The 27,752-nt window shown below is 46.7% G+C and overlaps 2 protein-coding genes across 2 annotated transcripts in view; both read right to left on the reverse strand.

Moving 5' to 3' along the window:
- The window catches only part of LOC131807934 (signal-regulatory protein beta-1-like), a 111,132-nt gene that overhangs the window by 44,040 nt on the left and 39,340 nt on the right, over window positions 1-27,752 (reverse strand). The gene's annotated exons all lie outside the window — the stretch shown is intronic.
- LOC131807690 (tyrosine-protein phosphatase non-receptor type substrate 1-like) lies at window positions 5,715-27,729 on the reverse strand. The gene is made up of 5 exons (XM_059133261.1): window positions 27,564-27,729; window positions 26,453-26,928; window positions 6,868-7,188; window positions 5,937-6,275; window positions 5,715-5,824 (listed from the first exon to the last, which is right to left on the reverse strand). Exons 2-5 carry the CDS (start codon window positions 26,718-26,720, stop codon window positions 5,715-5,717), a joined length of 1,038 nt encoding a protein of 345 aa, XP_058989244.1. The 5' UTR covers window positions 26,721-26,928; window positions 27,564-27,729.

The raw sequence follows: 27,752 nt of genomic DNA on the forward strand, positions 1-27,752 counted from the left end.
ACTGAAGTGAGGTTATTTAGATGGTGGCCCTATATGTGTTCAACTATGCAATCAGAAGAAGGTTAGCACTGTGCAAACTATTCATGATGAGTCTACAAAATAACAAAATGCTTCCCTTTTCAGTGTTTCTAAATTTGAAATGACAACACACCCAATAAATAATGGTTCTAGGGGCACCTGGGTGGCTCAGTAGGTTAAAGCCTCTGCCTTCGGCTCAGGTCGTGTTCCCAGGGTCCTGGGATCAAGCCCCGCATCGACCTCTCTGCTCAGCGGGGAGCCTGCTTCCTCCTCTCTCTCTTTGCCTGCCTCTCCATCTACTTGTGATCTCTGTCTGTCAAATAAATAAATAAAATTAAAAAATAATAATGGTTCTATTGTTTTTTCAGTTTCCTATACATTCGTCATTGACATTTGGAAACTTTCTGTGTTTTAAAAACGTTTTTAAAGGTTACATAAAAATCATTATTCTCCCCGGTTGCATGGTTTCAGCTGCACCATCATTGTTCTGTCCTGCACTATTGTGCAAAGTGAGCACTGCATCCACTTATCATGTCAGCTGATCTTAAGTTCTACGAAAACAATTTAATTAGGTAATGAGCTGTGGGAACACAGAGTGAGAGAAAGGAATTGCTATTTCATACAGGGTGATTCGTGGAAGGGACTTTTTAATAAGGTGACCTGTAAACAGAGCTTAAAAGAGGAAGAGAGTGTCATACAGATCTTTAGGAGGAAGAAGCAGAGGAAAGACACAGTTTGACTTCCATTGCCATGGAATCACTGTAGCTGAAACTAGAGAGCCTGTAAGAGACAAAGAATGGTCCAGGAAGGCGTGCTGGTGGCCAGGACCAGGGAGCAGCCTTGGGGTGAGCATTGTGCAGATTCTGGGTGGAGTTCACTGGTTTTGGGAGGAGGCTTACACTCACTCCTGAGAGCTTCTCAAGAATTTTATAAGCAAGTTGCGAAACACTGTTATCTTGTCATCGGTTACAGAAGTCCACGGGCACTACGAGTCAGGCTTCTTTTCCTTTTCCTGAGTAGACTGCTTCACATTTACCATCTGGCCACTGGATGTAGCATCTGAAGGCAGAACTGAATATGGGATATAAAGTAAGAAAACCGAGGATGGCTCCAGGCTTCTCGACTGGATGCTTCTCGAATGCCATGTACATGAGCAGTGGGGCTGGGAAGGATGAAGGTGACAGAAGAGCTAGTGTTCCCATCACAGGGAGAAGGGCCTCTTGTCCCTGGGACTGAGGAGTAGGACATGTAGGCAAAGAGGAAGGAGAATCGTTTCTCTTCTTCAAACCAGGATGAGATTCATTTTATTTAAGACCCAGTGAAGAACCTCACCAAGTCTGGAATGTCTGGGAGTTGATAGAAATAACTCCTAAGAACATGGACGTGAGCATGTAGTTCATGGCCATAGTTCCCAGAAGATGAATGAGAGGCACCTGGTATGTGTAGGTGGGACTTGTCTCTCACATTCAGGCAGATATCCATGCATCAGTCCCCAGAGCAAGTTCCCATGATCCCTGCTGAGGACGTGGTATGAAGACCCAGCTCTAGGGTCATCAAGGATTGTGAGAAGGAGCAGAAGGGACTGTGGGCAGGTGGGTCTCTGGAAGAAGCAAGGCATTAGGACAGAGTTGGGAAGCTTCTAGTTGTTCCTTGTTTTTGGCTGGGCCCTTCCAGGAAGGAAGGAGGCAGCAGAGACTGAGGATGGCATGTAGTAGGGGAGGAAGGAAGGAGCTGTGGGACCCATGTTCACAGCTGATTATCTGCTCATCATTCCAGAAATATTCCCCACGTGTCTCTTATGTCCTTGGTGCTATTTTCCTCCTGGGACACCTATTGTGAAAGGACAGGCAGCCCCTGATAGAGGACTCTGCCACTTTAGCCTTCCTCCCTTAGGGCTTGATCCCCCCTCCCCATCCCCTCCAGTATATCTCACAGAGGGTCAGATTGGAAGCTGTCCTCAGAGCAGCCCTTTGACACCTGTCAGCATTCCTCTAAATGCAGATGTCTTGTGCCCAAAGGAGCCCCAGTGCTCCATAATCTAGTGATGGTCTCCAAGGAATCCTCCCACACAGCTGCCTCTCATTCAGCCTCTCTGTCCACTTCCTTCCCAGAATCCCTAGGACTCTGTCCACACTCTTTGATTGTCTTTGGCCCTGTCCACATTTATAGGCTAAAGGCCCCCTCCCTGACACCTCAGGGAGCCTGGACTGCTGAGACACCTGAGAGTATCAAGGGAGGTGTGTCAGATGCTCTTTATTGCAGGTGAGCGGTGACCCTGTGTGACCTGTGGGCTGCCCCTCTTCCTGACCTGGCTCTTTCTGGGACTAACCATGGCCTGCCCTCCCTGACCCACAACTTACAATTGGGTGCTCGCTTCTTGTAGACATAGATGGCAGAGACAGTGATGAGCAGCAGCAGCTTCGGGCCCAGGGTGACAGTTATCAGGATTGGAGTGGATGGCCTTGACTCTGGAAAAGAAGGGATAGGAGGCACCATCAGAGGGGGGCACCCTAGAGTCCATTCCCTGGGTCTTCCACTTACTTTATCTGAAGTGACTCACGCTTATCAACGCTCTGAAGTTCATGAATTCTTCCCCTGCTCAAGGCAGAATTGCGCTAAGTCTATCTTCACCTCACTCACCCCTTCTTGGCTGCCAGGTGTCCTTCTTGATGGAAGAGGTGAGGAGAATGAGCACTCAGAAATGAGTAAGTTTGGTTTACTGAACTGATCCTCACACCCACTGGGGCAGGTCATACAGCCTCTTTCTGATGAGCTAACAGGCTCACACTTTACAGAGTGTGGACAGATGAGGTGGCTCAGATCCAGGGAAACCCCTCACTCCTGGCCTGCAGGATGACTCTGAGACCTGGTCTTTGGACCAGGACAATGCCAAACTATCTGGGCCATAGGGTCAAATGTCTGTCTGACCTCAAGTGGAGTGAGAACAGATATCACGGTCAGTGAGGGGCAAGGATGTCCTATTTTGCTCCATGCACATGGTTTGACAACTCTCATGTACAGAGGTGAGGAGAGAGTCTTCAGGATGACCTGACCTCAGGAGACCTGCTGGCTGGACAATATCTTGGGGAGGCAAGGACATAGGGTCTAATGCTTAGGAGAGTTTCAAACACCATCCAGCTCACCTGAACCCCAGGGCCACTCACTGTCAGCCCATGTCTTTGTGTTGGACATAGAATGTTGGGTCTGGAAGAACAGCTCCCAATTTTTTGACTTTGTACAATGACCCATTTTTCTTTCTATATTTGAATTTTAAAAATCCAAGTATATTTCTGAAATACATAGAGCAATCTGAAAGGAAGGAGTAGGGCCTCACCATATTTGCCCCTGGCATGTTAGAGAATAGCAGGTCTCTGCTGGGGGGGTGGGCGCTGGACTTTTTCTAAGTGAAAGAGCTGTACTGTTCATGTTTGTACCTGTTTCTAGAGGGAATCCTGCAGCAGAAGGCTGGAGGAAGTGGGGGAACAGAGTCTAAGCCAATCCTCTCCATTTAAACAACTCATGAAGAGCATTTAGCTTGCTTGCTCTCTGTCCAAGGCTGAGTCTTTCCATGCTGACTTGTGCCAACATCTCCCTTTGCCAGTCCTGCCTCCTTCGCTCTCTCATGCATGTGTACCGAGCAGCACCCCACAGTGAACTTTCTCTCTTCTCATATCATCTGAGAGTCTCCCTCCCGGGTCACCTGATGTGTGGAGTTTGTCTGGTTGGGGTCTGGAAAGCCAACTCTAATGGGCTCATTTGGATTGGGGTCTCTTTCTGCCAGCTGGTCATGAGGCCCCCAGCCCTGTGGGAGGTAGAGCAGGGTAGGTGTCGGCTTGCCCTGCCCTTGTTTGTCACTGCTGAAACCTCACCATGGTGACCTGGGCTGGTGTAAGCAGAGGAGGGGAGTATCCTGGCATTCTGGAAATGATGTGATAATTACAAGAATTATGGGTTGGGTGGCTTTTGCTGGGCATCAACACTTCGGAGAAAGTGCAAAGTGAAGATTGATCACATGTGAAAGATTATGTGTGAATGTCAGGGGACTTCTGTGCAACAGTGCAGACTCTTACTTCCTAGAGCTGGAGGACAGAAAAAGTTGAGGACACTGTTGGGTCCAACATAAACATAAGAGTATCAGTGCTACAGAGCGGACTGAATTCTCAGCTACACTGCACTTACTGTGCTGGAGTAGGGCCCTGATGGGGAAATATGGGAGATGGATACTGAGATGTGGGAAAGGGACACTGAGGCCAAGCATTTCAAAGCCCTCTGGGCACTTTGTAATGGGCTGCTAAGTATAAGACAGAGGCTTAGCTACTCATCTCCAAATACAGCCTCTCAAACCAAAGGAAAAACAACGAAAGGACAGTAAATTCTATGGAAAACTGGCTCTTGGTAGTCCTTGAAAAGCAATGCCCAAACTGCAAAATCTCTGGAGACAAAAGAGAAAAATCTCCACGTCCAAATGCACATCCCCTTATGCCATTCCCGTCCCACCTCCACCACACACAGGAAAGGGCAGGAGATCATCTCTGCGGACTCATCTCTCCCACCTCTCCTGGCTCAGTAGAAGCCTGCCCCCTGGAACTTATGTGAGGTCCACCCATGGAGGGCTCTGAAAGGTGGAAGAGGAAGGCAACTGGGCTAGTTGCTTCCATTCTGGAGGAGGAACCTACACCAGGTATCCCGAGTCCACACTCCCGATTCCCCAAGACCAGAAGGAGGACCTGCTGTGGTATTCCAATAATGAAAAGTCTAGACTTGATCATTTTATTCCTATTTCAAAAAAAATGAGGAGGAGCAAAATAAGCCCAAATCAAGAGAAAGAAATTTAAAAAAAAGAGAGAAAAAGCAAAGAAATTAACAACAAACAATAGAGAGTATCACTGAAATAAACGTGGGTTCTTTGAGAAGACTGATAAATTTGAAAAACTTCTAACCGTTGTAACAATGAAAAAAAACGAGAATTGACACTTTTCCAATATCAGGGATGAAATGGGATGCCATCCAGACATCACAAGGATTACTAGGTAATACTATGAGAAGCTCTATGTGCAGAAATTTGAAAACTCAGAGAAAAACACATTTCCCCAAAGCACAGCCTACCACAAGCATCCATTATAAAATGAAGAAGTTGAGTAGCCCTAGCTATTCAGATTCTTTTCAGGGAAATAAAAGAATCGGGTGCCTGGGTGGCTCAGTGGGTTAAGCCTCTGCCTTAGGCTCAGGTCATGATCCCAGGGTCCTGTGATGGAGTCCTACATTGGGCTCCGTGCTCAGGAGGGAGGCTTCTTCCACCTCTCTCTCTCTCTGCTTGCCTCTCTGCCTACTTGTGATCTCTCTCTCTCTCTGTGAAATAAATAAATAAATATTAGAAAAAAAAAAAAAAGAAAGAAACATGGAGACCCAGATATTTCACAGGAAAATTCTTTTAAGCATTTACAGGTGAATTAAAACCAAGTTAGGTCCACAAAATAAAGTTAATAGAAGAAGCTTTGGAAAATTGGAATATATACTTCATTTTAGATGATAACTGGAATTATTGTTAATTTTACTAAGAGTGTAATTGAGACGAATTGGAATTGGCATAAAGTAAATGTGCTTTGAACGATCATGACTATTGCTGGTTTGCTGTCACAAATAAAGGGAGAGAAGAGACCCCAGGTGTGACCACACATGGTCATGCAGGAGCCTGGTCAAGACTCAAAACTACAGATCCTCAGGGTCCCTTCTGGAATTTCAGAATGCCAAGTGCAGACATTTTCCATGGTGATGATGGAAAAGTGTAGAAGGGATAGAGACCATGCTAGGTGGGAAATAACAGGGGGAAGGGTGTCTGGCCAGGCATGGTGACTTAATCACAGTCAGGTGAGGAAGCAGGGAGCAGGACGCAAGAAACAAAATCATTGGGGTCTCACCCTGGGTTTTATGGGTTTCCTGGTCCTTCTGGTGGGTTGAGGCCACAAGGGTATGGTTTCTGGTGACCGCGGGCTGCCCGTCGTGCTGCACCAGGCAGGTGAACACCACGCCTTCCCTGTGGTCAGATGAGTTCACCAGGAGCCAGCTCGTCCAGTTAAAGGTCCCATCCTTGTTCTCTACGAGGTCTGAGGCCCTTGAGGCCATTTCTGTTCGGGACGTGTTGCCATTCTCTAACCAGGTCAGCTGGAGGCGCTGGGGGTAGAACTTCTTCACTTGGCAAGTGACCTTCACCTGGTCCCCTGACACGGGCTGCTGGGAAACCTCCACGGTGGGTGGAACTGAAACAGCACAGGGCAGAAGCTCTCACCTTATGGAACAGACAGAACATGGGGAAGGGGCTCAAGAACTTATCTCCCCCAACACAGTAAGGGAGTCACCGAGAACAGGGCTAGGCATGCAGTTGGTGCTCAAACACTGAGGGTAGTCTTTGCATATGAATGAAATCCCTAAGTACAGTGCCCAGCACACAGTAGGTGCTCAAGGATTGATGGCTCCTGATAGGCAAAGAATGAGTGAAATCAAGATACTCAGCCCTACGCATACAGCTGGAATAGAATAACTGTAGCAAAACAAACGACCTCACCAAGCATACAGTGGTATGGAATACAGCAGGTGCTCAATAATTGGAATTGCTATGGTACAGTAAGAGAAAGTACCGAGCGCAGTAATTGGCACATGGTAGGCATTCACGACCCAGCGGCCATGGAAACAGTAGGAGGAGACAGCACATATAGGTGCAGGTGACCTGGAGGGACTGTCCAGGGGTCAGACTCCAGTGAATGGAGGGCTTGCGGCAGGGAGCAGGGGAGGGACAGGCTCAGAGACATGGGAGCTGGACCCAGGCTGGGGTTGGGGGGGAGGGGCATCTACCTCGGAGGACCTCAGACAGGTTGGCAATCCCACGAAGAGGAGGGTCCCCTTGCAAGGTCACATGGGTCACCTCACAGATGACCTGGGAGCGAATGTCCCCCGGGGCCAGCATCAGCCTGGTTGTGCTGGAGATGTTGTAGGAAGTTCTGTTTCCCTCTGGGTCCACGCTGGTCCGGGAGGCTGCCAGCTCATTCCCGTTTCTGAACCATCTCAGGGTGATGTTTCTGGGGGAGAAGCCGTGGGACTTGCAGGTGAAGTTCACTGTTTGCTCCGGCGAGGCCCTGGCCGTGGGGCCCGACACCACGGGGGGAGATGGTTTGGCTACAAGAAGAGCATTTGTGAACAATAAGCATGACTGTTGTCATCAGCGCCCAGGATACGTGTGAGGTGCTGTGGAGAACCTGCCACCTTTCTGAGAGTGTGTGGAGGGCGGTGTCCTCTCCTCTTCACACAGAGGAATCCCTGAGGTAACAGAGCTCAACACTGAGTCGGGGGCAGGGCCCAGGTGTAGTTCCAGGCTGGAGTTCAAGTCCTCCCTTCTCTTCCATGCCAGGTCACTTCCCACAAATCTGGGCACAGGAAGGACATTTCTGATAGGTCTGACTTTGGCATCAACCGCTCCTAGGTACTTCCCTGCAAACGTCACTGAGGTCAGAGAGCATGTGCAGCTGTGACAAAGCCTGGCTCCTTCTCTGTGACATGGGACAGGAGGGATTTCTCCTTCCAGGGTTGTAGGGAGGGGCGAGTAAGAGAATGTAAACATTTTTGCTTGGAATTTATCACTGAATACACAGATAGAAAAGAGTAGATGAATCAGAAAGTGGCTGACAGTAACCTCAGTCTCATTATAGTGTTAGAATCCCCCTCTGAATATTCTTCTCCAACCCTAATATGGAGAGCCTACTTGCCCCTGTTCCGCATTATGGCTTTGGAAATAATTCCCTGTGATCCCTTACCTGTAAAATAAAGACAGCTTTGTGAGAGAACTTCCCCTGGGTGGTCTCTGTCACTCCCTCACCAAGGAGCCAAGCTACTTTGGTCCAGTTACAACAGGACTGCTCCTTACCAGTCACTGTATCCCAAGGGGGACTTCCTGTGGTCTCCAGCTGTTTCATCCACAACAGAATAAATGTCCCACCTTCTCCAGCCCGACAGTGACAGCCACCCTCCTTTTCCATCTGACATTCTCACTGCAAGCGGTTATGGGGAGGGGTCCTTCCGGGTGTCCAGACATATTGACTTGACAACAACAGAGGGAAGATGTGGGGTCCCGACAGCTGAGTCTAGAATGTGAACTCTCGCTCATGAAGCCGAATACCCTCCAGGATGTGCCTCCCAGTCATTCTTAGTCTGCAGAGCCAGGAATGGGGTGCCTGGTGTTGCTGGGATTGCGGGGGCCACTCTGCTCTGTCCAGGATGGTGCCCCAGGCTGCTCAGTGAAGGAGAAACGCAACCCAACTGGGGAAAGACTCTGGATGCTCTTACACATGAGAAGCCGTGTCCTCTAGGAACAGGCTCGACACTTCACCAGATTTTTGCATACCTATCTGATCTGGGGGTGCACAGCTAGCCCACCTCTTCCTGTGTTTTCTTAATGTTTACTGCTGAAAAAGAGAACCACACAAGATTTATAAGAGTTTCAAGGAGAGGGTGGGCACTTTCTCCCACTTTGGCTAGCACAGTGAGCATGCAGCGAGCAGGACTGTGAGTCAGGCTGTGGCTCACTCCCTTGCTCAGGCCAGATCTGCTGAGCCTCAGTGTCCTCATCTGTAAATGGGCTGAGGTGGTCCCTCCAGCTTCATCCATTCTCAACCAGGGCATCCCCTGTGTGGGCAGGTTGAGGAAGAGGAAGGAGAGCTCTCCCAGGAGGAACAGATCTATCTGGTGCTGGAGCCACATACTAGCACTGGTGCCCAGTCAAGCGACATACCACTGGGAACTCCTGTAACACCTGCACAATCAGGATAAAACCACCTGCATGCCTATGTCCAGGAGCTGAGGGGAGATTCAGTGCTCTTATGGGAGTCAGTCCCTGAATTGCATGACACTTTTTGGACAGACCCACAACAAATGCCCAGCCTCTGGCATCTTCTCTATCCTGGGCTCTCAGTGTAAACAGTGAATTTATACCTCTTCTCACTGTGATTCTTCTACGTTGAAAGACAGACATGTCCCACCTCCCTACCCTAGGTGCATTCGTCCACAGGAAGGGAAGGGAATGTGAACTTCATGAGAAAGGAGCCCTTCCCTGTTTTGTTTTCTGCTTCCCCTGCATGCAGACGAGAGCCTGCACACAGCCGGTGCTCAGTAACTGTTGAGTTAGAGAAGAGTCAGCCACATGGAGGGGTCACTCTCTGGAGGCAGGAGTAAGATTGGGTCATGTGGCTAGGCAAGTCACTCAGACTGTAAGTCCCTCATCCCTAGAATCAGAGAGCTGGTCAGGATTGGACAGGTCACAGCTTTGGACCCACAGACTCGGATTCTAGACTTTCCCACCATTTATCAGGGGTCTTAAGCAAGTATCAGGACCTCTCCAGGCCTCTACTTCCCTGATTGGTGGAAAGGGCTGACATCGGGGACACCCACCACAACACCTGATGCTTAGTTGTTGGTTAGACAGTGGAGGGCATTCTTATTGACTTGTTGTCACAACCAGGGGACAAAGGAGGCCTAGGCCGTACTCACCACTCACAGTGACCAGAGTGCCTGGTCCAGACTGAAACTCCACATCATCAGGGGTCCCTTTCTGGAACTTCACACAGTAGTATGTTTCAGTGTCTGCTGGGTTGATGTTACTGATGTGGATGGAAAAGTCCGTGTTGTTTCTCCTTGTGATGTCTGAAGCATTTGTTACTCGGGGGAAGTGGCCTCCTTTGAAACTGAAGATTAACTCCCGGCCTGGCCCTGTCCCCCTGAGCCACTGAACCGGCCCTGTGGGGAGCAGGGAGGTTAGGGTGCAGCGCAGAGTGGCTGTCTGTCCGGCTGCAACAGACACTGACTTATCAGGCTGGATCACCTGCAGCCCTGCCTCACCGGCCACACCTGGAGGGAAAACAGAGCAGGTGTCTCCTCATCCTGCTATGATCCTGCACGTCTCCTCATGTGTTTATGCACAACAGCTGCCTGACCTAGTGCATACCGGGAGCGGTCCTCGCTCCAAGCCTGTAAAGGGAGATCCCATCATGACTGAGGAAAGAAATACACAGAGAGGCTCAGTGATGTGGCACAGAGCAGGTTTGACTTCACAGCTGGATTTCCTGCCTTGGTGACTAGCTAGACCTGGAGATATCGAGAAACACAAATTCATTAAGTGAAATTATAGTACATGTTAAACTTCAGTAACAATCTTGGCACCTAGGAAACATGCAGCACATGATTAACAAGAGTTTGTGAGTACACGTAGCACAGTGGAACTCTGGAGACCTCTGCATCTGTTGTGGGATGGCTGTCCTTCTGTTTGCCTCTCTGTGTTTCTGATATTTCTCCTCTTGGTCTCCACTGAGGAGCCAGGCAGCATAACATGGTTAACAAGATGAGCTGTGGAGCTGAGTGGGCTGGACATGAACCACAGTAGCTCCACTGACTTAAGTAGATGGCACTGGACTGGTTGCTCTCGCTGCCTCAGTTTCCCCATCTGCTAGTCAGGAGTATAGTCATATCTACCAGGAAGGCCTTTTGCGGAGGGTCTGGGTAGCATGCCTGTGTTTACCTGGAAGCCCTAAATGTCCAGGGGCAGGGAGAGGTTGAGGAGGCATGGAAAGGGGAGTCTCCCTCAAGGCAGTGCTCACCTGTGAGTCCCAACAGCAGAACCAGCAGCCAGTGAGGAGGAGGGTGGGTTCCAGAAGCAGGAGCCCACATGGTGGAGGCCTGAGAATCCCGCTCTCTGCAAATGTATGTCCTGGGGCGATGGGACCTCTGTTGGGTGGGGAGGAACAGCCTGCCCCTCTGGTGATGGAAGAGGAAGGAAGCATGTATGATGCAGTGACAGGGTTGTGAGGTAGTGATCTGCTTCTGGATTGTGAAACAGACATCAGGCAGAGAGTCCTCACATGGTGTGAGCGGCCTCTTCTTATGTTTTGTTTCTGAGTGTGTGTGTGTGTGTGTGTGCGTTTTTAAATTATTATCATGTTATCTTAATCACCATATAGTACATCATTAGTTTTTTATGTACTGTTTCATGATTCTTCGTTTGTGTATAACACCCAGCGCCCCACGCAATCTGTACCCTTCTTAATATGCACCACTGGGCTCACCCATTCCCCTTCTCCCCTCCCCTCTAAAACCCTCAGTTTGTTTCCCAGAGTCCATAGTCTCTCATTCTTGGTCTCCTGCTCTGATTTCCCCACCTTTATTTTTCCCTTCCACATCCTAGTGTCCTCCATGCTATTCCTTATGTTCCCAAATAAGGGAAACCATATAATATTTGACTTTCTCTGACTTATTTCACTCAGCATAGTCTCCTCCAGTCCCATCCATGTTGATACAAAAGTCAGGTATTCATCCTTTCTGATGGTTGAGTAATATCCCATTGTACATATGAACCACATCTTCTTTATCTATTCATCTGTTGAAGGGCATCTCAGCTCTTCCCACAGTTTGGCTATTGTGGATGTTGTTGCTATGAGCACTGTGGTGCATGTGGCCCTTCTTTTCACTACATATGTATCTTTGAGGTAATGCCCAGTAGAGCATTTGCTGGGCCATAGGGTAGCTCTATTTTCTACTTTTTGAGGAACCTCCACTGTTTTCCATAGTGGTTGTACCAACTTGCATTCCTACCAATAGTGTGAGACGGTTCTCCTTTCTCCACAACCACTCCAGCATTTCTTGTTCCTTGTCTTGTCAGGTTTTCCCATTCTAACTGGTGTAAGGTGGTATCTCAATATGGTTTTGTTTTGAATCTGCCTGATGACTAATGACGGTGAACATTTTTTCATATGTTTGTTAGCAATTTGCATGTCTTCTTTGGAGAAATGTCTGTTCATGTCTTCTGCCCATTTTTTGACTTGGTTATTTGTTCTCTGGGGGTTGAGTTTGAGAATTTCTTTATAGATCTTGGATACTAGCCCTTTATCTGTAGTGTCATTTACAAATATCTTCTCCCATTCTGTGGGTTGTCTCTTTATTTGATGTTGTTGACTGTTTCCTTTGTTGTGCAGAAACTTTTTATCTTGATGAAGTCCTAAAAGTTTATTTTTGCTCTTGTTTCCCTTGCCTTTGGAGACGTGTCTTGAAAGAAGTTGCTGTGGCTGATGTTGAAACAGTTACTGTCTATGTTTTCTCTAGAATTTTGATGGATTCCTGTCTCACACTGAGGTCTTTCATCCATTAGATTTTAAGCTAAAGACCATAGTTAGAGATACAAAAAGACACTATATCATTCTTAAAGGGGCTATCCAACAAGGGGATCTAACGATTGGAAATATCTCTGCTTCCAACATGGGAACAGTCAACTATAAAAGGCAACTGTTAACCAAAATAAAGAGACATATTGATAATAAAACATTAATAGTAGGAGACCTCAACACTCCACTCTCAGCAACAGACAGATCCATCTAAGGAGAAAATCAACAAAGAAACAAGAGTTTTGAATGACACACTGAACTAGATGGACTTCATAGATACATATAGAACATTCCACCCTAGAACAACAGAATATTCATTCTTCTCAAGTGCACATGGAACTTTCTCCAGAATAGACCACATACTGGGTCACATATTAGGTTTCAACCAATACCAAAAGGTTTTGATTATTGCCCGTAATTTCTCAGACCACAGTACTTTGAAACTGGAACTCAATCATAAGAAATAATTTTGAAGAAATTCTTCTTATGTTTCAGAGATAGTGGACAGGTCCAGCAGAAATGATGCTTTCTGCCCACCTGGGGCCTCTGCTTTCTGTGCTGGGCCCCTCCCCCCCATCTTGAGGTCTTCAAGGTGGTTCTCCACTTGGGAGCCCCAAGCTAAGAAGGATCTGCAGTTAGGAGCTGTGTCTCATTTCCTGAGCTCTGGACACCTGGGGGTGGCTGTCTTGTGACCTCACTCTGTACCGGCTTCCACTAAGAGCTTCTGAGCTGGAGAAAGAAATGAGTTCATCAGGACCTAAAAAATTTGGGGGTCAAATGATTTCTGCTCCAGAAATAACTCCCTATGCCAACCCCTTATTGATGGAAACTTAGCCCAAATGCACAGTGCAGTGTGGACTTCAGAAGCTGTATTTGTTTAGGGTATGTGGTTGGCTCAGTTGGTGAAATGAGAAACTCTTGATCATGGGGTTGTGAATTTGGGTCCCAAGTTTGGTGTAGAGTTTACATAAAAAAGAAATAAAATCGTTAAAAAAATAAGTTTTATATGCTTGCCTCTAACAAAAAGCATCATTTCTTCCACTATCTGGAGAGGAAGTGTGTTTTATGTCCCAGAGATCACTCCCCCTGGAATTTTTCTGAGCAAAATGAAGGCCATAGCTTCACATAATCTTTGACTGAATGTTTAGAGCAGCTTTTCTCAAATGGAAAAAAATTGGAAACATGCAAAATGCCCAGTGATAAGTGAATGGTTGAACAAACTGTGGTGCATTCCTACCAGGAAATGGAACACAACAATAAAAAGGCATAACTTATTTACATGTGTCCAACTTGTGAGAGTCCAAGGCTTTATGTGGAGGGATCAAAACCACTCTCAAAATGTCCATACTGTGGGACTCCACTTCCACAACATTCTCAAAGCCAAAGAGAACAGATCAGCATGTGCCAGAGGTTTCGATGGTGGGGCTGGCTGTCACCAAGAAAGGCTAGCACAAGGGTAAGCTCTGCAGCCATGGAATTGTTCTGTACCCTGAATATGGTGGTGGTTACCCAAAATGCACATGAGCAGATCAATGCAAACAAAAGCTGGGAATGTTACAAGGTTGAGACACTTGATATAATAACCACTGAGTGTCATATGTTACTCTTGATTCACTAAATTCTACTCCTGAAACTAACACTATTATATGTAAAATAACTTAATTTAAATAAAATCTTGAAAGAAAAAAAAAGATTGAGTATAAAACACTGTGTCATTGTCATTATAATGTGTGCTGACTATGACATTATCTAAAATTAAAATGTTAAGGGGGTGGGGTAGAAATATGCACATGTGGTATGGTTTCCATAATAACAGAGCATTGCATCCCCATCATCCAGAGTGGGAAGTCAGTGAATAAAGCTTATGGGTGAGAAGTCAGGAAGAGATAATATCTGCATGCTCTATGAAATCTGAGTATAGAATCTAGAAGAATCAGTTGAAAAGTATAAGTTATCCTGCCACATTATGAGACTGTAGGTATGACTCATGTGGCAGGATATAAATCAATTACAAAGTCAATGTACAGAAAATCAGCTGCTTTCTTATACACTAGCAATGAAAATACAAAAAGGGAGATCAGAGAATCGATTCCATTTACTATAGCACTAAGTAAATTTTAATTTGTTTTCTAAATTTTAATATGCTATTTTAAATTTCTTTCTAAATTTATTTCTCTTCTTACTTTTATCATTAAATTTACTTTTTATTAATTTAAATGTACTTCTAGTTTATTTCTGTATATGAATACATTTGCATGGAAATCCACTTTCTTTTAAGTGATCTTGGCTTTTATTTCATTGTTTCCCTTCAATTTTTTTTAAAAAATTAAATTTATATTCAGCATAACAGTATTCATTGTTTTTTTTTTTTTTTAAGATTTATTTATTTATTTGACTGAGATCACAAGTAGGCAGAAAGGCAGGCCGAGAGAGAGGAGGAAGCAGGTTCCCTGCTGAGCAGAGAGCCTATGCGGAACTCGATCCCAGGACCCTGGGATCATGACCTGAGCTGAAGGCAGAGGCTTTAAACCACTGAGCCACCCAGGTACCCCCATATTCATTGTTTTTGCACCACGCCCAGCACTCCATGCAGTCCGTGCCCTCTCCAATACCCACCACCTGGTTCCCCCAACCTCCCAACCCCCACCCCTTCAGATTGCTTTTCAGAGTCCATTGTCTCCCATGGCTCACCTCCCCTTCCAATTTACCTAAACTCCCTTCTCTTCTCTAACTCCCCTTGTCCTCCATGCTATTTGTTATGCTCCACAAATAAGTGAAACCATATGATAATTGACTCTCTCTGCTTGATTTACTTCACTCAGCATAATCTCTTCCAGTCCCGTCCATGTTGCTACAAAAGTTGGGTATTCATCCTTTCTGATGGAAGCATAATACTCCATAGTGTATATGGACCACATCTTCCTTATCCATTCGTCTGTTGGTTCTTTCCACAGCTATAGCACCAAGAACAATAAGATACCTGGGAATAAACCTAACCCAAGAGGTAAAGGATCTGTACTCGAGGAACTATAGAACACTCATGACAGAAATCGGAGAAGACACAAAAAGATGGAAAAGCATTCCATGCTCATGGATCGGAAGAATAAACATTGTTAAAATGTCTATACTGCCTAGAGCAATCTATACTTTCAATGCCATTCCGATCAAAATTCCACCGGCATTTTTCAAAGAGCTGGAGCAAACAATACTAAAATTTGTATGGAATCAGAAGAGACCCTGAATTGCTAAGGAAATGTTGAAAAAGAAAAACAAAACTGGGGTCATCATGTTGCCTGATTTCAAGCTTTACTACAAAGCTGTGATCACCAAGATAGCATGGCACTGGCATAAAAACACATTGACCAGTGGAACAGAGTAGATAGCCCAGATATGGACCCTCAACTCTATGGTCAAATAATCTTCAACAAAGCAGGAAAAAATATGCAGTGGAAAAAAGACAGTCACAGTATTATTCTGAAACTGTTGACTGTATTCTCCTGTGCTGTACTCTCATCCCATGATTTACAGGGTGAAGAAGTTCTCTTTAATAATTTTTTTTATTATGTTATGTTAGTCACCATATAGTTTATCGTTAATTTTTGATGTAGTGTTCCATGATTCACTGTTTACCTATAACAAAAAATGTGCTTCATGCAATCCATGCCCTCTTTAATATCTATCACCGGGCTCACCCATCCCCCCACCCACTTCTCCTCAGTTTGATTCCCAGAGTCCATAGTCTTTCACTGTTCATCTCCCCCTCTGATTCTCCACCTCCTTCATTTTCTCCTTCCTTCTCTTAATGTCCTCCATGCTGTTCCTTATGTTCCACAAATAAGTGAAAGCATATGATAATTGTCTTTCTCTGTTTGACTTATTTCACTTAGCATTAGCTCCTCCAGTTCCACCCATGTTGATGCAAAAGTTGGGTATTCATCCTTTCTGATGGCCGAGTAATATTCCATTGTATATATGGATTACATCCTCTTTACCCATTCATCTGATGAATGGTATCTTGGCTCCTTCCACAGTTTGCCAAAATTCTCAACAAGATCCTAGCTAATAGGATCCAGCAGTATATTAAAAGGATTATCCATCACCACCAGGTGGGATTTATTCCTGGGAGGCAAGGGTGGTTCAACATTTGCATATCAATCAATGTGACAGAACACAGAAGTAAGAGAAGAGACAAGAACCACATAGTCCTCTCAATTGATGCAGAAAAAGCATTTGACAAAATACAGCATCCTTTCCTGATTAAAACTCTTCAGAATATAGGGATAGAGGGAACATTCTTCAATTTCACAAAAACCATCTATGAAAAGCCCACAGTGAATATCATTCTCAAAGGAGAAAAGCTGAGAACCATTCCCTTAAGATCAGGAACATGACAAGGATGCCCACTCTCGCTACTATTGCTCAACATAATACTGGATGTCCTAGCAATAGCAATCACTCCATGGTCAAATAATCTTCAACAAAGGAAGAAATTGGAAACATTTAGGGTGAATATCATGGGGGACTGAGAAGCAGGTTGTTCTTGGATCTCTGGGTGCCAGGCTTTGGAGTGAGCTCTAGCAGAGGACAGAGGCCTGAGAAAGGAAGAGGAACCTTAGACTTGGGAAGTAAGATAAAATCTGGGTATAGAAACACAGACATCTCCCCAGCACACATTTCCTCGAATTGCCCTCCAAGGGAGTGCAAGAGGCAGAGATCCATCTGAGGACAAGATGTTGACATTTTTTTTTTTTTTTCAAATAGAGTTACTTTTTTGGGACAGTTTTACATTTAGAGAAAAATTGGAAAAAAATCGCACAGAGTTCCAATATATAGGTACATACAGTTTCTTCTCTTTATAGCATTTTACAGTTATTTGTTGCATCTGTTATAATTAGTGAACCAATATTGGTACACTGTTATTAACCAAAATCCGTAGTTTGACTTTATCTTAGCTTGGGCTGCTATAACAAATCAGCATAAACTGGATGCCTTGAAACAACAGAAACTTATTTCCCACAGTCCTGGAGCCTGGAAGTCTGAGATCAGGGTGCAATGATAGTTAGGTTGTGATGAGATCTCTCTTTGAAGTTGCAGAATGCCAACTACTTGTGTTTTCACCTGGTGAATGGAGTGAGCTGGCTGTCTGGCCCCTTTTCATGAAGGCAATGATCCCATTCATGAGGACTCCACCCTCATGACCTCATTATCTGCAAAGTCCCCACCTCCAAATCCCATGAGCATTGGAGAGGTACAAGTATTCAGTCCAGAAGAGATTTTTCTGGGTTTCACTCCATGTCCCTTTCTGTCCCAGAATTCCATGCAGTATACCACATTACATTTTCTTGTCATGTCTCTCTAGGCTCCTTTCAGCTGTGAGAGCTTCTTGGACTTTCCTTGATAGCAACAGCCTGACAGTTTTGCGTGCTGCTCAGGTATATTTTGGAATGTCCCTCACTGCAATTTGTCGGATGCTTTTCTCATACACAAACTGGGGGAGTGGTTTTGGGGAGGAAGGTTATGTGGAAAAGTGTCATTTTTCATCACATTATATCAGGGAGCACACTGTGGCCGTGGTTTATGACTATTGGTGAACTTGTGATCACCTGGCTGAACTGTATTTGTCAGGTCTTCCCTCTGCAGTTACTCCCTATTCCTCCTTGCCATTCTGTCATCTTTGAAGGGGAGTCACACCAGTTCCTGCACTCCAGGAGTATGCAGTTAAGCTCCCTTCTGAGGGTGAAGTGTCTACAAAAATCATTTGGAACTGTGCTGTAGAGGAGAGCAAAGTTTATTAATTTTTTCAGTTATTTACTTATATCAATATTGGTCCAAAGATATTTATATGTGCGGTTATAATCGGTTTTAGTTAATTCAGGCAGCTATAACAAAACACCCCAGAATGGGTGCTTAGGAAACAAAAGAACATTCTTGTTCATAGTTGAAGAGGCTGGAGACTGAGATCATGGAACCAGTGTGGTTGAGACACGGCCCTCACAGATTTCTCCTTGTCTCCTCACATGGCTGAAGTGACTGGGATCCCTGGCGAGGGGGTCTCTTCTATAAGGGCTAATCCCACTCATGAGACTAGAGCACCCATAACCTGCCCACCTTCTGGAGCCAACCCCCCACCAACACCATCCCGTGGGATTGAGGATTCTAACACTCAGTTTTGTGGGGACTTGAACATTTAGATGATAACAGAACCAGATACACTTTACTTATTTGTTGCCCAAACTTTTGCACATTGGCCACTGGGAGCTCTTCCAGAAGGTTCCTGTAACTGATCCTGTACTCCGATCAGTGGGTTATTGTTTTGTTTTTTGAAAATCCACCTGCTTGCTTTCTGGAGCATATGAATTTCTGATAGAACTTTCAAACACAAAGAAGAGATAGTAGTATTTATTGAAATGGTTTTAGGTACATGTACCAGTATTGAATAAAGTGAAATGGTATGTTAAAATCCAACATCTGGTAGAAATTGATGTTTTCAATGACATGTTCCCCAATTTATGTTTTAAAAATGTGATGGCCTAACACAGGGCCATCATTGACTGGAAACTGAGGACTGAGTTTGTGTGGTGCAGACTGAAGAATGTCAGTCACCACAGGTCAGTTAAATACCATCAGTCTCTGAACTCATTTGCCACGAAGGAATTTTTCATGAGCAATTATGTACATGAAGTACAAACTTTGCTGTCAGCTGCTCTCCTCAGGCCGCAAATATCTATGTAGCCAACAGGTGTTCATCAGGATAAGTAAGCATCACGTCTTTTAAAGCCAGAAGTGGTAGTTCTCTGTGACTCTGTTATTCACTTTACCACAGACAGCAATGCAGGTGGTTGTGTTGTCTCCAGGTCTCCCAACAAGGGACCCAGGGACATTATACACAAGTGAATAGTAGCCAAAGGGAATTGGCACAAAGCTGAAAGTATGATAGGGAAAAGAGAAAAGATGAGGCTTCAGGTAAAGTTCAAATTGAATGGGAGTGGGGCTCATGAAGGTGTAGCTGCCACGGGAATGGTGATGGGGTGCTGGTCCCCAGTGTGTGGATATGCAGGCGGAGGAGTAGAGTGAGACAAGCTTACCACATCCTTGAAGAAGGTGGTGGGAGGGAGGGTGAAAATATCCCAAGGTTGTGACACCAGAAGTATTTAAATTCATATTGTAAGGATTTCATAACATTGAAAGTACAAGGGATGGAATAGTGGAAGCTAATCCCAATTGAGACTGAAGTAAGGTAATTCAGATGTTGGCCCTATATGGTCAACCATGTAATCAGAATAAGGCTTGCACTGTGCAAACTACTGATGAAGAGTCTTTACAAAAAAACCCAAAATGCTTCCCTTTTCAGTGTTTCTAATATTTGAAATGACAATACACCCAACAAATAATGGTTCTTTTTTTTTTTTCAGTTTCCTATACATTCATCATTGACATTTGGAAAGTTTCTGTGTTTTAAAAAATGTTTTTAAAGGTCACATAAAAATTGTTATTCTCCCCGGTTTGTTGAGATCACTTTGCATGGTTTCAGCTGCACCATCATTGTTCTGTCCTGCACTATTGTGCAAAGTGAGCACTGCCTCCATTTATCATGTCAGCTAATCCTAAGTTCTAGGGAAACAGTTTAATTAGGTTATGAACTGTGAGAACACAGAGTGGGAGAAAGGACTTGATATTTTATACCGGGCGGTTTATGGAAGGGACTTTTTAATAAGGCAATGTTTAAACAGAGCTTCAAAGAGGAAGAGAGTGTCATGCAGATCTTTAGGAGGAAGAAACAGAGGAATGACACAGTTTGACTTCCATTGCCATGGAATCACTGTAGCTGAAACTGGAGAACCTGTAAGAGACGAGGAATGGTCCAGGAAGGTGTGCTGGTGGCCAGGACCAGGGAGCAGCCTTGGGGTGAGCAGTGTACAGATTCTGTGTGGAGCTCACTGGTTTTGGGAGGAGGCTTACACTCACTCCTGAGAACTTTTTGGGAATTTTTCAAGCAAGTTGTTAAACACTGTTAGCTTGCCATTGGTCATATTGGGAGTGTTGACACCACAGAAGTCCATGAGCACTACAAATCAGGCTTCTTTTCCTTTCCCTGAGTGGACTGCTTCACATTTGCCATCTGGCCACTGGATCTAACATCTGAAGGTAGAACTGAATATGGGATATAAAGTAAGAAAACAGAAGATGGCTCCAGGCTTCTCAACTGCCAGCTCATGTACATGAGCAGTGGGGCTGGGAAGGATGAAGGTGACAGAAGAGCTAGTGTTCCCATCACAGGGAGAAGGGCATCTTGTCCCTGGGACTGAGGAGTAGGAAATTTAGGCAAAGAGGAAGGAGAATAATTTCTCTTCTTCAAAACAGGATGAGATTCATTTTATTTAAGACCCAGTGAAGAACCTCAACAAGTCAGGAACATCTGGGAGTTGATAGAAATAATTCCCAAGAACATGGACGTGAGCATGTAGTTCATGGCCATAGTTACCAGAAGATGAATGAGAGGCACCTGGTATGTGTAGGTGGGACTTGTTTCTCACATTCAGACAGATATCTATGCATCAGTCCCCAGAGCAAGTTCCCATGGTCCCTGCTGAGGACCTGGTATGAAGACCCAGCTCTAGGGTCATCAAGGATTGTGAGAAGGAGCAGGAGGGACTGTGGGCAGGTGGGTCTCTGGAAGAAGCAAGGTATTAGGACAGAGTTGGGAAGCTTCTAGTTGTTCCTTGTTTTTGGCTGGGCCCTTCCAGGAAGGAAGGAGGCAGCAGAGACTGAGGGTGCCATGAGGTAGGGGAGGAAGGGAGGATCTGTGGGTCACATGTTCACAGTTGATTATATGATCATCATTCCAGAAATGTTCCCCGTCTCTTATGTCCTCGGTGCTATTTTCCTCCTGGGACACCTGTTGTGAAAGGACAGGCAGCCCTGATAGAGGACTCTGACACTTAAGCTTTCTCTCTTGGGACTTGAACCCCCATCCCCATCCCCTCCAGTATGTCCCACAGAGGGTCATTGGAAGCTGTCCTCAGAGCAGCCCTCTGGCACCTGTCAGCAGTCCTCTAAAAGTGGATGTCTTGTGCCCAAAGGAGCCCCGGTGCTCCATAATCTAGTGATGGTTTCCAAGGGTTCCTCCCACCCAGCTGCCTCTCATTCAGCCCCCTCTGCCCACTTCCTTCCCAGAAACCCTAGCACTCTGTCCACACTCTTCGACAGCCTCTGACCCTGCCCACATTTTATAGGCTAAATGCCCCCTCCACCAACACCTCAGGTCGTTGGGACACCTGAGACTCCTGAGGGTATCAAGGGAGATGTGTCACATACTCTTGACTCCAGTTGGGTGCTGACCCCGTGTGACCTATGGGCTGCCCCTCTCCCTAACCTGGCTCTTCTGGGACTAAACGTGGCCTGTCCTCCCTGACCCACAACTTAAAATCCGGTGCTCGCTTCTTGTGGACATAGATGGCAGAGATAGTGATGAGCAGCAGCAGCTTCGGGCCCAGGGTGACAGCCATCAGGAATGGAGTAGATGGCCTTGACTCTGCAAAAGAAGGGATAGGAGGCACCATCAGAGGGGGGCACCCTAGAGTTCATTCTCTGGGTCCTCCACTTACTCTCTAAGGACCTATTTAGCCAGAGCGACTCCATCTTGGTTAAAAGCCATTTTGTTGTTTGTGCAGTAAAACTTAAACTGACCCTGCCGCCCAGGCCCCCACCCCCACCCCAAGGAACTTACTTAGAATCAAGTCTGGGAAACCAGTAAAGTATGGTCAGCTAGTTCCTAATAACAGAGCCCAGAATACAAGGCCAGGTCGGCCAGTTCTTGATAACAGAGCCCAGAATACAAGGATGAGTCGGGCTAGGTGGAGACATCCAATCAGTAAGAAACACACATACTTTTCCCCTAACCACCAAAGAATGTAAACCCCGCCATTTGGGTGCCAATCTTGAGCACCAATTCTGACCAGAGTAATAGGTTAGGTCAAACAGCTACTATAGGGTAAATTATAATTCAATTGGCCACCTGCGTGTGACCTAACATGACTACAATCTCATTGGCCACCTATGTGTGGCCAGACTTTGCTCTAAAAGGTAGTCTGTAAGCTGGGGAGGGGTCACCCTCTTTGGAGGCAGCCCTGTCGGGTCAGTCAGTCAATTCTTATGCCTGTAAGCTGGGGATGGTCCCTCTCTTCAGAGACGGCCCTGGCCGGTCAGTCTGACTTCTAATACTTATCATAAAATAAAGCTTTAAATAACTTTCACTGTGTCTCAGTCTTATTTTGTTTAATAATGGACCTAACAACTCTATCTGAAGTGACTCAGGCTTATCAACGCTCTGAAGCTCATGAATTCTTCCCCTGCTCAAGGCAGAATTCGGGGTAAGACATTCCTCACCTCAGTCACCCTTTTCACACTGCCAGGTGTCCTTCTTGGGGGAAGAGGTGGGAAGAACGAGCCCTCAGGAATGGGTAAGGTTGGTTTACTGGATTGGTTCTCACACCCAATGGGGCAGGTCATACAGCCTCTTTCTGATGAGCCAACAGTTTCAGTTTTCAGATGGTGGACAGATGAGGTGGTTCAGACACAGGGAAACCCCTCACTGCTGGCCTGCAGGATGACTCTGAGACCTTGTCTTTGGACCAGGACAAAGTCAAACTCTCTGGGTCATAGGACGAAGTGTCCACCTGTCCTCAAGTGGAGTGAGAACTGTTGTCACGGTCAGTGGGGTGCAAGGCTGCCCTGCTTTGCTTCATACACACAGTTTGACGACTCCCGTGTACAGAGGTGAGGAGGGAGTCCTCACAATAACCTGACCTCAGGAGACCTGCTTGCTGGACAATACCCTCAGGAGGCAAGAAAATGCAGTCTAATGCTCAGGAGAATTTCAAGCACCATCCAGCTCACCTGGACCCCATTGCCACTGTTAACCGATGTCTTTCTGTTGGACATAGATTGTTGGATCTGGAAGGACAGCTTCTGATTTTGTTATTTTATACATAGACCCATTTTTGTTTTTATATTTGAATTGAAAGAATCCAAATATTTGTTTGAAATATATAGAGTAATCTTAAAGGAAAGAGTAGGGCCTCACCATATTTGCCCCTGGCATGTTAGAGAATAACAGGTCTCTTCTGGGTGGGGCCCCTGGACATTTTCTGAGGTGAAAGAGCTGTATTGCCCATGTTTGCTCCTGTTTCTAGAGGGGAGCCGGCAGCAGAAGGCTGGAGGAAGTGGGGTACAGAGGGTAAGCCAATCCTTTAAATTTAAAACAACTCACAAAGAGCATTCACCTGGCTACCTCTCTGTCAGTGGCTGAGGCTTGCCATGCTGAATTGTGTCAACATCTCCCTAGCCAGTCTTGCCTCCTTCACGCTCTCACACAGGTAGATCGGGCAGCACCCACAGTGAGCTTTCTCTCTTCTCATATCATCTGAGAGTCTCCCTCCCAGGTCACCTGATGTGTGGAGTTTCTCTGGTTGGGGGCTGGAAAGCCAGCTCCAGTGGGCACGTTTGGACCAGGATCTCCATCTGCCAGCTGGTCATGAGGCCCCCAGCCCTGTGGGAGGTAGAGCAGGGTAGGTGTTGATTTGGCCTGCCCTTGTCACTGCTGAAACCTCACTGTAGTGACCAGGGCTGGTGTAAGCAGAAGAGGGGAGTATCCTGGCATTCTGGAAATGAGAACTATGGGTTCATTCAAGAACTATGGGTTGGCTGGCTGTTGCTGGGGGAGAAGCTATTGGACTTGCAGGTGAATTTCACTGGCTGCTCCGGCAAGGCCCTGGCCTCGGGGCCGGACACCACACAGGGAGAGAGGGTTTGGCTACAAGAGGACCAGTTGTGAACAGTAAGCATGCCTGTGGTCCTTAGCACTCAGGATACGTGTGAGGCGCTATGGAGAACCCGCCACCCTTCTGAGATTGTGTGGAAGGCTGTGTCCTCTCCTCCTCACACAGAGGAGGTCCTGAGGTTCCAGAGATAAAGTCTGAGTCAGGGGCAGGTCCAAGGTGCAGTTGCAGGCCCAATTTCAACTCCCCTCCCCTCACTTCTCTGCCTGGTGGCTTCCCATCAATCTGGACACAGGAAGGACGTTTTTGATGGGTCTGACTGCTGGCATCAACCGTTACTAGCAGCCTCCCTGAAAACCTCATTGAGGTCAGAGAGTGTATGCAACAGAATAGAGGGGACAGGGGACCCCCAAGAAAGCCAGAACCAGGCTGGCCAGCTGACCCCAAGTGGGGCTGTGGCACAGCATGGCTCCTCCTCTGACATGGGACACGATGCATTTCTCCTTCCCAGGATTGCAGGGAGAGGCAACTAAGGGAATGCAAGTAGTTTTGCCTGGAATTTATCACTGGAAATGCAGATGGAAAAGAGCAGATGAATTAGAGAGTGGCTGACAGTAACCTCAGTCTCATTATAGTGTTAAAATCCCCCTCTGAATATTCGTGCCAGCCCTAATATGGAGAGCCTACTTGCCCCTGTTCCGCATTATGACTTTGGAAATAATTCCCTGTGATCCCTTACCTGTAAAACAAAGACAGATTTGTAAGGGAACTTCTCCTGGGTGGTCTCTGTCACTCCCTCACCAAGGAGCCAAGCTACTTTGGTCCAGTTACAACAGGAATGCTCCTTAACGGTCTTTGTATCCCAAGGGGACTTCCTGTCGTCTCCAGCTGTCTCATCCACAACAGAATAAATGTCCCACCTTCTCCAGCCCGACAGTGACAGCCACCCTCCTTTTCCATCTGACATTCTCACTGCAAGTGGTTATGGGGAGGGGTCCTTCCGGGTGTCCAGACATATTGACTCAACAACAACAGAGGGAAGATGTGGGGTCCTGACAGCTGAGTCTAGAATGTGAACTCTCGCTGACGGAGCCGAATACCCTCCAGGTTGAGCCTCCCAATCATCCTTTGTCTTCAGAGCCAGGAATGGGGTGTCCGGTGTTGCTGGGATTGTGGGGGCCTCTCTGCTCTGTCAGGCCTGTGCCCCAGGCTGCTCAGTGATGGAGAAACACAACCCAACTGGGAAAAGACTCTGGATGCTCTTACATGTGAGAAGACGTGTCCTCCAGGAACAGGCTTGACACTTCACCAGATGTTTGCATAACTGTCTGATCTGGGGATGCAAAGCTAGCCCACCTCTTCCCGTATTTTCTTAATGTTTACTGCTGAAAAAGAGAACCACACAAGATTTATAAAAGCTTCAAGGAGAGGGTGGGCACTTTCTCCCACTTTGACCTGTGCAGTGAGTGTGCAGAGGGCAGGGTTGTGAGTCAGGCTGTGGCTCACTCCCCTGCTCAGGCCAGATCTGCTGAGCCTCAGTGTCATCTGTGAATGGGCTGAGATGGTCCCTCCAGCTTCAACCATTCTCAAACAGGGCAACCCCTGTGTGGGCAGGCTGAGGAAGAGGAAGGAGAGCTCTCCCAGGAGGAACAGATCTATCTGGTGCTGGAGCCACATACTAGCACTGGTGCCCAGTCAAGCGACATACCACTGGGAACTCCTGTAACACCTGCACAATCAGGATAAAGCCACCTGCATGCCTATGTCCAGGAGCTGAGGGGAGATTCAGTGCTCTTATGGGACTCACTACCTGAATTGCACGATCCTTTTCGGACAGACCCACAATAAATACACAGCCTCTGGCAACTTCTCCATCCTGGGCTCTCAGTGTAAACAGTGAGCTTATACCTCTTCTCACTATGATTCTTCTACATTGAAAGAAAGACATATCCCAGCAACCTGCCCTGGGTGCATTCGTCCACAGGAATGGAAGGGAAGGTGAGCTTCATGAGAAAGGAGCCCTTCCCTGTTTTGTTTTCTACTTCCCTGGCACACAGACCAGAGCCTGCGCAAAGCAGGTGCTCAGTTAGTGTTGAGTCGAGAAGAGTCAGCCACATGGAGGAGACACTCTCTGGAGGCAGGAGTAAGATTGGGTCATATGACCAGGCAAGTCTCTTAGACTGTAAGTCCCTCATCCCTGGAATCAGAGGGCTGGTCAAGATTGGAAAAGGCGACAGCTGTGGACCCACAGACTGGGGTTCTAGACTTTCCCACCATTTATCAGGGGCCTTGAGCAAGCATCAGGACCTCCCCAGGCCTCAACTTCCCTGATTCATGGAAGGGGCTGAAGTCGGGGACACCCACCACAAGGCCTGATTCTTAGCTGTTGGTCAGATAATGGAGGGCATTCTTATTGACTTGTTATCACAACCAGGGGACATAGGAGGCCCAGGCCATACTCACTGCTCACAGTGACCAGAGTGCCTTGTCCAGACTTAAATTCCACATCATCAGGAGTCCCTTTCAGGAACTTCACACAGTAGTAGGTTCTGGTGTCTGCTGGTGTGAAGTTACTGATGCGGATGGAAAAGTCTGTGTTGTTTCTCCTTGTGACGTCTGAAGCATTTGTTACTCGGGGGAAGTGGCCTCTTTTGAAACTGAAGATTAACTCCTGGCCTGGCCCTGCCCCTCTGAACCACTGAACTGGCCCAAAGGGGAGCAAGGAGGTCATGGTACAGCACAGAGTGGCTGTCTGTCTGGCTGTGACAGACACTGACTTGTCAGGCTATATCACCTGCAGCCCCGCCTCACCCACCACACCTGGAGAGAAAACAGAGCAGTGGTCTACTCATCCTGCCATGATCCTGTGCGTCTCCTCACATGTTTAGGCACAACAGTTCCCTGAGAGAGTGCGACCAGTAGCAGCCCTCGGCCCGAGCCTGTAAAGGGAGATCCCATCACAACTGAGGAAACAAAGACACAGAGAGGCTCAATGATGTTGCACTGACGCTTTTGAATTTTCAGCTGGGTTTCCTGCCTTGGTGACTAGTCTCTGGAGACATCGAGAAACACAAACTCATTAAGTGAAATTATAGTACATGTTAAACTTCAGTAACGATTTGCCACCTAGGAAACATGCAGCACATCATTAACAAGAGTTTGGGGGTACACACAGCACAGTGGAACTCGGGAGACCTCTGCCTCTGTTGTGGGATATCTCTCCTTCTGTTTGCCTCTCTGTTTCTGATGTTTCTGCATATGGCCTCCACTGAAGAGCCATTCAGCATAACATGGTTAACAAGATGTTATGCTTGTGTTTTAAGTTGTGGAGCTGAGTGGGCTGAACATGAACCCCAGTAGCTCCACTGACTTAAGTAGGTGGCACTGAGCTGGTTGCTCTCTCTGCCTCAGTTTCCCCATCTGCAAGTCAGGAGTACAGTCCTAGCTCCAAGGCAGGCCTTCTGCGGAGGGTCTGGGTAGCACACCTGTGTTTACTTCGAGGCCCTAAATGCCCAGGGGCAGGGAGTGGTTGAGGAGGCATGGAAAGGGGAGTCTCCCTCAAGGCAGTGCTCACCTGTGAGTCCCAACAGCAGAACCAGCAGCAGATGAGGAAGAGAGCACATTGTGGAGGCCTGAGGGTCCCGCTTTCTGCAAATGTGTGTGCTAGGGCGATGGGGCCTCTGTTCTGTGGGGAGAAACAGCCCGCCCCATCTGTGATAGAAGAGGAAGGAAGCATCTATGATGCAGTAACAGGGTGGTGAGG

Source organism: Mustela lutreola, chromosome 9 (genome assembly GCF_030435805.1).
Source record: "Mustela lutreola isolate mMusLut2 chromosome 9, mMusLut2.pri, whole genome shotgun sequence".
NCBI classification, from domain to species: domain Eukaryota; kingdom Metazoa; phylum Chordata; class Mammalia; order Carnivora; family Mustelidae; genus Mustela; species Mustela lutreola.

Coding starts and splice junctions, on each gene's coding strand:
- LOC131807690 (XM_059133261.1), bottom strand. CDS start 26,720: ATGACCTCCTTGCTCCCCTTTGGGCCAGTTCAGTGGTTCAGAGGGGCA. Junction 7,189..26,452: donor CACTCTGGTCACTGTGAGCA/GTGAGTATGGCC, acceptor CTCTTCTTGTAG/CCAAACCATCTCCCCCCGTG. Junction 6,276..6,867: donor CCTGTCTGAGGTCCTCCGAG/GTAGATGCCCCT, acceptor GTGCTGTTTCAG/TTCCACCCACCGTGGAGGTT.